The following is a 14,445-nucleotide window of genomic DNA, read 5'->3' as shown; positions in this document are numbered from 1 at the left end:
TATTTTACATAAATTGTGTGTTCTTAGGGCTCCCTTGTTAGCATGTGTACATTAACCCACGGTTCCCACCTGCTGCATCGACCCCATGGCAGCCCTCCCGTTTCACCTCTCTACTTCCCCGGGATGGATGCCCGGGAGGTTTCCAACTCTCTCTGGCCACAAACAGCTGCTGTGGGCACCCTCATATATGTCTCCTTCTGAACCGTGAGAGATTAAACCCGGATGTGGAATTGCTGGGTCACGGGACTAAGAGGGCTGCAGTGTGCTCCAGTCGATTGCTCCTGGTTACACTCTGATCACCTTCACTGCATTCCCAGTGATCTAAGATCCCCACCAAACCCCCCACCAAGTGGAAAAGCTGTCGGTTAATAGTGGAATCTGGCTCTCATGGCCATTGCTGTTCCTTCCTCTCTTCCCAGTCTGCCTTCTCTCCCCCTCCCGTGGCTAAACCTTCACCACCATCCTCCAGGCTCTTATTCTACATGGACTTGCACAGAGAAAGCAGCGGATACGTTCAGTTTTCTCCCTCCGCTTCTAAGTGTGTCAATGTCAGCCGCATCTTGCTTTGTTGTTCTGTTCAGGGCTCCTTCCCGGCTCAGCGGCCCTGACCCCGATCCCCTCCCGACCCCACTCCCCACTCCCAGGGCCCTTCTGTGGCTGTCTTTCCCACATTCCTCTCTCGTGCTTGTCACTGGTTTGCTTCTGTGGCCTAAGCCTTGGCCGATGCTCTCCCATTCTCAAACAGACTTCTCCTTAAGCTACCTCCCCTTTTGCTTTTTAAAACGTTTTTCATCCATCACCAGCTTTTTGCACACGTTGTTTGCTCTCTTTCTGCTTGCTTCGTCACTTCTGAAACCCCAACCCCTGGTCTTCTAGGGGCCGACTCTGCGCTTCCCAGCTCCGCCTGCCGATTTCTTGGTAGCACCTGCCACAGTGAGCACACTCTGCTCGTGGGGCGGCCTCCCCTGGGCCTTCAGGACAGGACAGGATTTTCTCCTGGTTCTCCTGCATCTTCTCTCTCTGCCTCTTCTCAGCCCCAGCGTGGCCTCCTTTCCCTCGCCCTGTCCTTTGGAGCTTCCCCCTGCTTCCAGTCTAGGACCTTCCACTGCCACGTGTTTTTCTGAGAGCGCGCATCCACTCCTCGTGCGTATGCCTCTCGATCCTGGATCTCACTGTAATTCAGCAGTAGTTTTGAGAACTTACTGTGTGCTAAGACCCAGTCACGTGTGACATATACCTAGGCTAGAGCCCTACACCGATACATCTGGCAGTCACTCTGTTTTCCACGGTTTGAGGATATGTATCTGATTCATGGGTTATCTGAAACAAAGCGTAAGTTTATTCTAAAGGGCTCACAACACAGCCTTGCCCCACTGCACAGACGATGCTGCCAGCTCAGCTTCTGGCCTGGAGAGCACACCCCGGGCCTGGGGTCACCGAGGGGCGTCCTTTCACTTGCTTTGACTGAGGAGTGCAGGGCCACCCTCCAGGACAGCAGGGCCTGGAGTTCTAAGACTATAACTTAGTCCTTAGATATTTCCCTGCCTTTGGAACAGGAAGGTATGGATATAGTCACAAGCTGACGAGAATGGATGTGCAATGTGAGATTTGCAGAGGAAGTTAGTGCTGCCAGTAACAGTCCCTGACGTAGGTAACCGGCTGTCCTGGGCGGGTGAGGCCTACACGCCTGGAGAATCGTACCAGGTGGACGCGATTCACTGTGAAACTGAGTGAATGCCATGCCTTCCTTTCAGGAGTTGGGTTGGGCAGTTTAGGGAGGACAAGAGTGAGCTTCCTCCCGCTGGCCCGGCTCAGCCTTGCAGGGCCCGCGGCTCCCTGAGCCGGCCTTACCTCTGCTTCAGAATCTGTTTGTTGTCTTCGATGGTCACGCTGTCAGCGTGGTCCCTCTTGAAGATTTCAAAGGCCTCCTGGCGTCCTAATGACATTTCCTCTCTCATCCCTGTTGGAGACACAGGGAAACGGCCTCAGTCACAGCATCAGGATCCCATTAATTTCATTGTCACTCTAGTCCGACCACAAAGGCAGCCCCGGCTCCGAGAGGCCCACAGCAAGAGGCTCTCAACCAGACAGGTGGCCCCGGGCTCCTCCAGCGGCCGCCCACCAGGGAGCCGTCGCAGCCACACCCGCTGCACCCCGCTGGCTGGGCCGTGCATCCCTGTGACTGAGGGGGGTGGGGTTTGGAATGTCTGGTCGAAGGAAATGAAAACCAGAATGCCAAGCCCTCGATTGCCAAGAACATCTGCAAATACACTTTCTGCCATCATTCAGTGCCATATTTCTCCCTGTTTTCCTGTTACTCCCCACTTGGGTTTTCTGTTAAATTTCATCCTGAATTTCCAGGCATGTAGTTAAAAGAAGTATAATTCAGACCGAAAGATTTAGAATCTAGAAAATTCTGCTGTCTTCAGATCCCAACCTGTCCTTGTTTCCTGTGGCTAATGAGGGGCCCCTGATCTTCCTCAGAACTTAAGTTCTCCGTGCAAGACCCATGAGCAGACAGTGGTGCAGGGAGGCCCTGGCTCATGTCTAACGTCAGCATCCGGTGTCACTGTTGCCCCTGCAGACTCATCCTCCCTGCTGGGGCGCTCAGGGGCCTGATTCTGAAAGCCAGAGTCAGAAGGGCCAGCGCCCTTGGAGTAGCAGTTGGCATCTCTTCCCACGCCTCCCAGGGTGAGGGTCCATGCAGGTGTGTGCCTGGGACTCTCGGTGAGAGCTGAATTCACAGCTGGATTTTGGATGAATCTACAATGATTTTTTTATGCCTCTGCCCTTCATTCCTTTTTCCATGTTTTTATCCCTTTAATCCCACTTATCTTTGCAGCCCTGGCTGTGTTACCTACCACCTCCATGAAGCTCCCCAAGGCCCAGAAGGACAAATCTTTCCTCCACCACGGACCCATCGATGCCTCTGAAACACGCACAGCCACAGACCCTGTCACTTCACATGATGGTTCTTTCTGGTGAAATGCAAGTTTCTCCGGAGATGGAGACAATATTTTTTGGTGAATCCTTGGTGCCTTGTTCAATGACTAGCGTTTAGAATGTGCTCAACATATGTCTGTTAAGTGAGTCAGGCCCAGACTGAACTGGGAGTGATGATGAGCCTTGCTTGTTGCCATAGGAACAGGGTCCAGGGCTACAGGGGTTCGCTCTGAGGCCTAGGGTACCAGAGATGCATTCATATGGGCCACAGACCACATCTCCTGCCTGCAAAATCCCAGCCTCAGGGTGGGGAACTGGACCAGCCCATCTGACACCAATTTCATGATTGCTGTTGATAAAAATAGCACCATGGAGAATGTCTGAATGGTGAGACACACAAAGACACCCCACCCTTTCCATCGAAGCGAAGGGGCACAGCTCAGTTCCGTCTGCACATCTGCCCTGCACACTCCAGAATCGGGGCATGGCCTGGGGACGGGTTTATGAGAGACTCGGAAAGAGAAGCCCTGATGCACGAGCGACATTAACCAGGGGGCACTTTGCTTCCACCAGGAGCTGAGGGACTCACCCCATACCTCTCCCCTGCCCCTGGTCTGTGCTCATTCTAACAATGTATGTTTGTCTTTCACTGCCTAATAAGATAACAACAGGGGGTGGAGGGAATGGGTCTCTCTGGAATAGAGGGGGTGGGGGAAGCTGCATAGAGGCCACATTGGAGCCTTCTGGTGGGATCCCCAAAGTGCCGCCCACAGAGGAGGAGAGCAGGCTTCCTGGGCAGTGGGAACAGAAATGACATGGGGTACATAGAAAACACAATCCAGGAAGGTTGGTTGGGATCATGTATCAGAGAATCTGTTAGGTCTTGCTAAGAAATCTGGGCCAGTGTGATATCATATTATATCATATTCCCTCCACCCCCTGTTGTTATTTTATTATATAAAAGTATAAATCAGCACTTTTCAAAGATTTTTTAAAGTTTAGTAAAGCACACATTATGGGGAAGTTGCATGGGAAGTGATTGCTACTTTGAGTGAGTTAAGAGCACTGGGTCCTGCCGTGCTATAGGCTTATCGTCAGGAGCAAGGTATTGCTTTTCCTCTTGTTGGAATGGAGAAATACTCTGGAATTGAGTTCTCTGAGGGTAGTGACCTCAGGTGGATGGAGCATTAGTATGATGGCCATCATCCTGGCAGTCAGCATCCTAAGTGTCTGCTTAGAGAGGCCAAGGTGAGGGGGCTCATGATACCCATTGCCTGAAGGCAAAGAGGCAAAGCAAGGCCTGGAAGCCTAGAGAGACTTCACTGCTGCCTCATGGAAGGGAGACTGAGAGTCCGCAGAGACGGCAATAATGGGAAGGACTCCCCAGGCAGCTGTAGTGTGAGACCCCAGGCTCGATCCCAGCTCTACTCTTGTCCATTCTAATTATGCTCATTTAGAGCTCTAGTCCTTTTGGGTTGTACTAACGGACCACTTCCCACTCCAATTTGGGGTCACCTGAAAAGTTAATGAACCCCTTTTTATTTGCTGAAAGATGTCTCCACCTCGCTTTCCCTCTCAGGATTCCCTTTCTCAGATGACAAGCTCTCGCACACATGGTATGCAGCAGAAAGAGCGGGGCAGTGGAGCACAGGAGTGACCACAGCCTACCTTGCTATTGAGATAATGAGCCTGCCTCTCACTTTAAATCAAAAGCTAGAAGTGATTAAGTTTGGTGAGGAAGGTATGTTGGAAGCCAAGATAGGCCCAAATCTCGGCCTTTTGGGCCAAACAGTTAGCCAAGTTGTGAATGCAAAGGAAAAGTTCTTGAAGGAAACTAAAAGTGTGGCTCCAGTGAACACACGAATGATAAGAAAGTGAAACAGCCTTACATCTGATATGGAGAACGTCTTAGTCGTCTGGAGAGATGATAAACCAGCCAAATATTCCAATAAGCCAGTGATGGGCAACCTTTTGTTTGAGCTTGGTGTGTCAAACTTCGCCAAAAAATTGAGCATAACTCGGGTAGTGTGTCACTTTGAGGAAAAAACATTATTTCGCAAATGTTTCATCCTCAGGAGCAGCAAATGTTTCATCCTCGGCATGCAGCCGCCTCAGCGGCCGCGTGTCATCAGAAATGGCTACGCGTGTCAGTGCTGACACGCGTGTCATAGGTTCGCCATCACTGCAATAAGCCAAAGCCTAATCCAGAAAACAAGGCCCCAATTCTCAATTCTATGAGGGTCAAGAGAGGTGAAGCAGCTGCAGAAGAAAAGTCTAAAGCTGGCAGAGGTTGGTTTAAGGACAGAGCCATCTCCATAATATAAAAGGGCAAGGAGAAGCAGCAAGTGCTGATGTAGAAGCTGCAGCAAGCCATCCAGAAGATCTTGCTGAGATGATTAATGAAGTGGCTACACTAAACCACAGATTTCCAATGTAGATTAAACAGCCTCATATTGGAAGATGATGCCATCCAGGACTTTCATAGCCAGAAAGAGGTCAATGCCTGCCGTCAAAGCTTCAAAGGACAGGCTGACTCACTTGTTAGGGGCTAATGCAGCTGGTGACTTTAAATTGATGTCAATGCTCATTTACCATTCTGAAAATCCTATGCTAAGTCTACTCTGCCTGTGCTCTATAGATGGCACAACAAAGCCTGATGATAGCACATCTGTTTACAACATGGTTTACTAAATATTTTAAGCCCATTGTTGAGACCTAGTACTCAGAAAAAAGATTCCTTTTAAAATATTATGGCTAGTTGACAATGCATTTGGTTACACCAAAGGTCTGATGGAGATGTACAGCAAGATTGATATTGTTTTTATACCTGTTAACACAACTTCCACTTTATAGCCTATGGATCAAAGAGTAATTTTGACTTTCAAATCTTCTTGCTTAAGAAATACATTTTGTAGGGCTATAGCTGCCACAGATAGTGATTCCTCTGATGGGTCTGGGCATAGTAAATGGAAAACCTTCTGGAAAAGATTCACCACTCATGATGCCTTATGATTCATGGGGAAAGGCCAAAATATCAATATTAACAGGAGTTTGGAAGAAGTTGACTCCAATCCTCATGGATGACTTTAAGGGGTTCAACACTTCAGTGGAGTAAGTAGCTGCAGATGTGGTGGAAACAGCAGGAGAACTAGGATTAGAAGTGGAGCCTGAAGATGTGACTGAGTTGCTGCAACTCGCATGGTAAGACTTTAACGGAGGAGCTGCTTTTAGTGAATGAGCAAAGAAAGAGGTTTCTTGAGATGTAATCTATTCTTGGTGAAGATGCTGTGAAGATTGTTGAAATGACAACAACGTTTTAGAATATTACATAACTTAGTTGAAAAAGCAGTGGCAGGGTTTGAGATGATTGCCTCCAATTTTGGAAAAAAAAGTTGTACTGCAGGTAAAATGCTGTCAAACAGCATCACATGCTACAGAGAACTCGTTCATGAAAGGAAGAGTCAATCAATGGGGCAAACTTCATTATTGTCTCATTTTAAGAAATTGCCAGCCCCCCCCTCCCCACCCAACCTTCATCAGCCACCACCCTGATCAGTCAGCAGCCATCAATGCTGAGGCAAGATGCTCCACCACAAGAAGATTATGACTCCCCGAAGACTCAGATGGTTAGCATTTTTATCAATAAAGTATTTTTAAATTAAGGTATGTACATTGTTTTTTTTTGACATAATGCTATTGCACACAATGGACTACAGTACAATGCAAGCATAATTTTTATATACACTGGGAAACCAAACACATTCATGTGACTCACTTTATTGTGATACTTGCTTTATTGCGGTGATCTGGAACCAAGCCTGCAATGCCTCCAAGCTATGCCTGTGTTACCTTAGTTAAACTTCTCCATGATCCATGGTTATAATTTCACTGTACAGATGAGGAAACCGACTCAGTAAAGAAATGGGTCTAGAGTAAGGTGACCAGATCGTCCCGCTTTTGGCGGGACAAAACCGATTTTTAACAATTTGTCCCGCGTCCCACGGCGCTTTAAAAAAGTCCCTATTTTTGGAAAGAACAAAAATAGGGACGTTTTTAAAACGCGTGGGACATGGGACAAATTGTTAAAAATCGGGACTGTCCCGCCAAAAGCGGGATGATCTGGTCACCTTAGTCTAGAGGTAAAATTTTCCCAGCTTTTAGAGACAGGCTAGTTCTGCTCTTTGATCAGTTTTTCCAGGGAAAGCATGCCTGATAGAGGAGAGCAGGTGGTAGACCTCCAGATAACCTGGTAGTAGTTGATCTACCCATAAAACTATGCTCTTATGAGTGCTCATCTTGTCTAAAGCTTTGAGCTTTCTTTATTGTATTACAGGGAAAACAGAACCATGAATTTGGTTTACTGTTTGCATAGTTTATTGTTTTTATTAATATGTTCTAAAATTCTAGAATTTGTAAACTCCATGAAGGCAGGGTTGTGTGTGTGTGTGTGTGTGTTTTTGTTTTTTTTTTGTCAGTTTTGTCTGCTGCAATATTTCTAGCACCTGGGTGATCCCTGGCACATAGGAAGAACTTAATCAAATGTCTTTTTAATGTATGTTTTGGAGGCTTAATGCTTTTCTTTATGATATAGCATATTATGACTATGGGGGAAGAGACGATGTTTCCATGGCTTTCCCTCCCTCCACCCTCATGCTCCTGGGTAGGTTCACCCTTCATCTAGTGTGATTTTAGAAGTGTAACACCGTCTTCCCCCCGCTACATGTCACCATGCTTCAGAGCCCACCATTAGAGACGGATTCCAATACCAAGAAGCTTTCATAAAAATGCCAATATTCTTGAAGGTATCACTGTTTTAGGACCAGCAAAGAAAAATTGCATAATTTGTTGACAATTTGCTAACAGGTCCTGCAAAGATGAGAGGTTGGTGTCAGAATCAGGGGGATATGAGCTTGCAAGGGAAGATAAATTGCACCTTGGTCCCCACTTTGTTTCGTCTGATGGACTCAGCTGCTCAGGAAGTGTACACCTAAGGAGATCTGGCTTCCCATTTCTAGCTCTTAGCTGTTTCCTTTTAGTGAATTTCAATCATAGGTCCCAGTGTTGAATCCCAGAAAATATGGATGACTCAGAGAAGCCCGCTGGCTTGCTGAGTCACAGGGCTGTTTAAAACCTAAAGGGGAGCAAATAAAAGCATCACATGATCGCATAAAATTTCAAACAAAACAAAGTAAAACCAAAAACAAAACAAAACAAAACAAAACAAAAAAAACCCCAAACCCAAACCCAAACCCCTAAAGGAGAGTAGTTTCTCAGTCTAAGTCTCCCAAACACGACATTGCAATTGCAGTTGTGAATTGGATGGAAAACATTTCCAAGTCCTAAAGGAGCCACCTTTTCCGGATTTTGATACCTATAAGGAGTGCTCAGGTAGAAATGACCGTCAAAATTAGTTTCGAGTTGGGTTTTTGAAAATGTTGGGCATCCAAAGTTCTTAGGCCCTGGTGCCTTGTGCATTTCTTAATGCTCACTTTGTTGCCATCCTGAAATTTGGTTTCTTACTTTTGGAAGCCCTCCCCACTCCCAAAGCAGGGTCCCATGGAAACCAAATGGAAAGGGAAAACATCGGAAGTGCAGAGTCTATGCTGCTGCCTTTGGGCTTGCTGTCTGATTTCCTTTCGTCTGGGCACGTGGGCCAGAACTCATTTTCCTGGCTGCTCCCAAACAACCTACTACTGCTGCTGCAGCTATTGCTTAAAAAATGGACAAAAGTAAAAGAATGGAGAGTTGTGTTGTTCATGCTGAAAAATGATTGCCTGGTTGGAGCCAAAAATGTGTTTTCCTTGGAAAAGACATTTATTCATGTTGGTGCCTCTGAGTGAAGGAGGAAGGGGAGAAAAGAAGAGCAAGAGGGAATGAAGGAAAGTGAGAGATGGGGTAGGTTCCTAAGGGAGAGGGGGTTTGGGAGACACTGTGTGGGGAAGCATGGGACTTGGTTGGTGTGTCTGTAAGGAGGATTCTCTGAAAGGTTGGGGGCCTCTGAGGGGCCCTTGCTGAAGGTGGCAGCCCCTACCTTGACTTTTCCAAACAAGTCCGATCCCCTGGGGCCGTGGCCGGCAAACTGCGGCTCGCGAGCCACATTCAGCTCTTTGGCCCCTTGAGTGTGGCTCTTCCACAAAATACCACGGCCTGGGTGAGTCCATTTTGAAGAAGTGGCGTTAGAAGAAGTTTAAGTTTAAAAAATTTGGCTCTCAAAAGAAATTTCAATCGTTGTATTATTGATATTTGGCTCTGTTGACTAATGAGTTTGCCGACCACTGCCCTGGGGTGTTTTGCTGGAATCTCTATGTTTAGTGTTTAAAGACCTGACCTTGTAGAAGCATATACTTTCTCAAGAATACTTACCCTGCTGTTTGTATCTAAAGGTTAATTTAAGTTCAAACTGTTGTTACAATAAAAAGCCAATGAGGCAGGCAATCAGGGCTGCTTTTACTACTGAAGTAAAACAGTCCCTTAGCCTCTCTTTCACAGAAACCTGTGTCAGAGCAATCTGTTCATCAGTCGCTCAGGGTCTGCTGGTCAGTCCCGGCAACACTGTTTGGGGACACTCGGGGCTGATGCTGGAAGGAAGCTGGATGTGTGTGTGTGTGTCGGGGGCGAGGGGGTGTGTGATTACACTATCTGTGGCTTGGTATTGGAAGCTTCCAAACTGCAGGTAAGGGAATGATATGTGTGCCTACAATCCACATTACAAGGACGTACATATAGTTGAGAAGCAGCAGGGGGGGGGGGGGGGGGGAGTGTGTTTTCGTAGCTGATATAAAGTTCCATAGGCACTGAGAATTCTCTTTAAATGTTGAGTTAGGTGAAATACCAAAAATATCCTCACATATAGTTAGAAGAGAAGTCCTTTCTTTAGTGTGTGGAGAGGTTAGAATGAATGGACCAATGGGAGGGAGGAGTCAAGAATTTAGATGAGAGGGAGGGATAATCTATCAAGGCAAATGAAACAGGTCAGGAGGGCTTGAGAACTAAAGGAAAGGTCAGTGGGCCAGCACTCATGGGAATGAGCCGGGAACAAGGATATCCCACAGGAAGTGATGGCTACAGTCAGAAACTGGGGTGAAGGACAAGCCAGCAGCTTCAAGCATGGAGAGCAAAGGGTCCATCGATTCAGAATGGATAAATTGGTGAGATGGGGAGGTGCTATAGGATCTCATAAAGAGGAATGGACTATCTCCCAGAAAGATTAGAGGAACATCTGAGATACTCTCTTTACCGTCTTCCCTCACTGTGGGGAGGGTGTTGTCATTAGGAAGGAGGAGGTTTTGGAAGTTACATGAAAAACAGGGTTGGCAAATATGTGGCCTGTGTTCCCACTCTCCTTCCTCACCCCGATGGCAGACTTTTGCCAACCAGTCACAGCATCCTTTGCTGGGGAAACGAATGGCAGCACCAGAGTTTTTAGCACAGGTCTCCAGGCAGCCTGTCCCAGGCAACCATCCCTGCCCTAGAAGCTCCTCTTTTTAATAGATGGCTCCCAGATCGCTACTCAAGCAAACAACATCTGGTGTGGCTTTCATCATTCCTGTGCTTTCAGGATAAAACAGCTGCCTGGTTCCATCACCGTAGGAGCTGGCCTGCAGGTGACTTTCCTCAGGGAGCAGCATGCCCTAGACTCACTAGGAGAGGCCGTCTGGGAGTGGGTGCTGAGGAGGCCTCTGTCCCTGCTTCTCCACCACCAGGGTGATGGAGGCCACCGCAGGAAGCAGGGCCGTGTGCCATGGCTCTGCTTACTTAAAGGGCCAGAGCAGCTCAGCTACAATTTGAGGAGTTGCTGGGTGGGGACAGCCGAGTACAAAATCTGAGGATGAGGGGAAGACAAAACCACTTAGCCACGGCCAAAGTGACTACAGATGTGAAGACCAAAGGGTAGATTTTTTGGGGTGACCAAGGACACTTGCCCAACCTACTTCCTGCTTTTGATTGAGAACTTCTGGAAGGGGTTGGTGCCCCAAGGCCTAGGGGTTCAAGGCCTATGTTCAAACCAGATGATACCACCTGGGCTAATGTCCTCAGATTAGGACTTGTCTTGGAGTTTCCTAAATTGCTACATGAAAGATGTCAAAGGAGAACCTTTAATTAGTAGAGTCGCAGGGCTGGCTTGGACCAGGCTGGAGCATGGCCGGCTTGGCAGGGGCTCTAGGGAGGGGAGTGAGGGAAAATCTGAAGTGGAAAGCCACAGAAACCTTAGGAGACCCACCCAATGGTGGCACCACATCTAAATAAATCAAGTGGGTTCCTGACTCCTAGTGCCAGAAATCGCACATCCCACCAGCAACTCTCACAGGCCCAGCAGCGCAGACCACGTGGGCTGGGAGGAACTGAGGGCTGGTGTTCAAGGCAGGTTGTGTTTCCCTTTCATCTTGGTAACCATGTCTGAAGCACCCTCCTGCCACACTGTGTCCTGGACGTTCACCTGAGCAGGGGAAGAAAGGCCTGGTGTGCCAGCCACGTGGACAGGCCTGGAGCCCCTCAAAACATGGCCGCCGCTGGAGGGCAGTTGCCCATTTCCAGCAGTTACATCAAACCTTTAAACATGGTCGCAAAGGCCACCTGCAGAAAGCCTTCATTTTCCTAACCCTGCATCTCTAGGTTTTATTTTGTGGGCGTTCTTATTCAGGACAAAGCGCCCATGTGGTTGCTTAGAGAAACCCATAGACAGATGCAGGCATGGCGCTTGGAGAGCAGCCTGGGGCATGCTGGCATTTCTGTGTTTTGGAGTTAACTCAGGAATCTGGAGGCCAGCAATGTTTCCATTGAATAAGACAGCCTGCTGCCAGCCTAACCTGCATCTGGGAGGCTTTTCCATTGCTCGGCCCACAGCTGTGGCAGCCCTGGAAGAGCCTTGGTGTCTAATCCCATGCCCGATATTTGGACCAACCCTAGGAATTTGGCGGAAGGACACGTGTGTTAAAGGGCAGCTGGCCGAGAGGCCCACTGGACAGGAAGGCAGCATTCCTCTTCAGCGTAGGAAGAGGCTCCAAATTCTTTGAAATCTCAAAAACTCAGGACTCCCCAAGTTTGAGATGTATTGACCACTTCCAAAGGCCATGGTTAACTGTTGACTGGCTTCTTCCTGATGAGGTCAGAGATGGTAAAGAGCAAGAGGCAGCTTTTGGAGGGCTGTGATTGGGACGTGGACTGAAAACCATGAATGCATCTTATTAGGGCAGGCGGCTCAGAAGAGCTGGAGATCTTTGTGAGTAGAAAACTGGGGAAAGGTTGGGGGAGCTGCTTCATCCGGGAATCCAGGGTGTGGGGTCAGGAGCAGAGGGAAGAGAGGGTTGGCTAACTCGAGTCTCTGACAGAAGGACTTTGTTAGCCAACTATGTCAGGTCCGATTAAGTAATCTACACAGAGCGTACACCCAGAAGTCTCCGCAATAGAATAGCCTAGGCACCTGAAATGGCTCTGTTGGACTGGAGCGGGGTGGGGGTTACCATAGAGAAGAGCAGGGGAAGGGTGCAGGACCGAAGAGTGTGGGCTTTGGCAGACAACCTCCCACCTGCAAACGAGCAAGTCATGAAAAAGAGATGAAGAGGACCCGGGAGGCCAGCGCTTTCCTTTCCAATCCTCTGTGTCCTAACGGCTGCGTCTCTGGGAAGCGTTTCATTATTTAATTGCAGCATTTGTTTATTCACTCAGGCAGTGAGTCAATTGGTGAGGCCCCATCTGTCAGCAAGTGCTGAGCGCCTACTCTATCGACAGCCCTCTCCTCTGGCCAGTTACAGATAAATAAGAGAAATGTTGTCCTTGAACTTATGATACAGAGCCCTGGGGCTATGGGAAGGTCAAAGCTTACAGTATAAAGCAAAAGAGCGCTCACAGACGATGCACACTGATGGTAACACGATGCAGATGGCGGAGATGATTGTGAGGAGCAAACAAGGGACATCATCAGATTACAGAGGGACCTGCAAGGAAAATTCCTCCTGTGGAAGGTTTTAGGAACCCAGGAGCAGGAGCTGGAGGGAAAGAGGTCCCTGTGTTCCCGGCATAGGGAACAGAGAGGCAAAGCCGTGGGCATGGGGAGGAGCCCACTTTGTGCAAGATCTGGCACAGAGATAGATCGGAAGAACCTGGGGGCTTCCTTTGTTGTGGGGGGATTTATTCCCCAGTGACCTCTCAGTCCAGACACCGCTCTCTGAACTAGTGCCTGGTGCTTGCCCAGGGCATCCCCAGGCAGGCAGTCCTCCCTCCCTCAGGCCACTCTGCCGTCATTCCTGTGCAGTGTCTGAGCAAAGGAGTAGGCTTTGTGATCAGAAGACATGGGATGAGTGCTGGCTTCACTTATTAGCTGTGTGGCCGAGGGTCTGCATTTAAATGGCTCGAATCTCAGGGTCCTCATCTATGCACTGAAGCTAACAAGAACCCCGGCCTTTGGATGTTATTGCGAAGAGGAGGTGGCACTTTGTGTAGATCTCCATTTTGGAACCACTGGATACCTTTGCAATGATGTATCCTGGTCACTGTCTCTCCTGCCCACCCCCAGCCCTCAGGCCATGCAATCCAGCCGGGATGTGACTGCCGCCTGTGTCTGCAGCCCCAGGTCCAAGCTCAGTGCCTGAAACAGCAGACGCTCCAGACAAGGTGCGTGGACTGAATGAACGAGCAAGGATGAGATGTCTCCAGTTAACTTGTTTGTCTTAAAAGCACCACTTGCTAACTGTGCATATATCTCTAATGCAGTTCTCTGTGTACATGTTCTACGATGACAATAAAGAAAGCAGAATGTGGCAGCGATGACTCGTTTGTTTAAAAGTCTCTGACAGAATGAATAAATATGGTATTCACTATACAAAGTGAAAGTGTAAGACAGAGTTATTATTATCATCATAAGTAATAACAAGTCATCTGAAAACCTACGCACAGCAAGCTGTTGAAGAGTGCAGGAGCTACTTTAACACAGTGGAATTCTTAAGGTAGCTGCAAACCAGGGGTTAGTCACGTAGGGAGAGAGGCTTAACCTGTCAGCGCGCTCCGCTGCACCTGTGTCCTCTGCCCCCGCCCACCACCAGCCAGGCTCATTCCACAGCGACAGCATCTCGTTGAGAACAAATGCAACAAGACAGGGGCTGCCTCAGCTTCCAACACCATGTCAGCTGGTGGCCTCGCCCGCGGTACAGGCTTCCCTTCTGGTTACAGTGGCACGAGCGTCCACCACCTTGTCAAAGGTCCCTTTCCACAGACGATGCCCGGCAGGGCTGTCCGTGTTCGCCCTCTCTGCCCCTCCCCTCCCAGGCTCTCCTCGGGGCAGTCCACGGGGCTTCATCTGAACATCCCAGTGATCTCAGCATTGCCCAACCCAGCGGCCCGTTTTCTGTTCTTATTGTAGTTGACCTCTCAGTAAACGGTTGAGCAGTGAAGTAACCAACGGTTCCACATGCCGCCACCATGTCCCGTCCCCGGGGTTAGCGAGGCACACGGCCGCCCTGGCCCGCAGGCTGTGAGCGGGGCCGCGACGTGCTACTTCCCGGCTAA

General features: G+C 48.8%; 1 protein-coding gene across 1 annotated transcript in view; it reads right to left on the bottom strand.

Annotated features, from left to right (window-relative positions):
* KIF6 (kinesin family member 6) overlaps positions 1-14,445 on the bottom strand; it is a gene marked incomplete at its 3' end in the record, with an annotated part of 382,214 nt that overhangs the window by 87,263 nt on the left and 280,506 nt on the right. The window contains exon 14 of the mRNA XM_079781145.1: positions 1,852-1,960. Within this exon, the coding sequence (XP_079637271.1) occupies positions 1,852-1,960 (109 nt within the window). The remainder of the gene's footprint in view (positions 1-1,851; positions 1,961-14,445) is intronic.

The sequence above is a fragment of the Cnephaeus nilssonii genome, assembly GCF_951640355.1.
Source record: "Cnephaeus nilssonii genome assembly, chromosome: 9".
In the NCBI taxonomy this organism is placed as follows: domain Eukaryota; kingdom Metazoa; phylum Chordata; class Mammalia; order Chiroptera; family Vespertilionidae; genus Cnephaeus; species Cnephaeus nilssonii.
The sequence above is the reverse complement of the archived record's forward strand: the minus strand, read 5'-3'. Positions and strand labels throughout refer to the sequence as shown.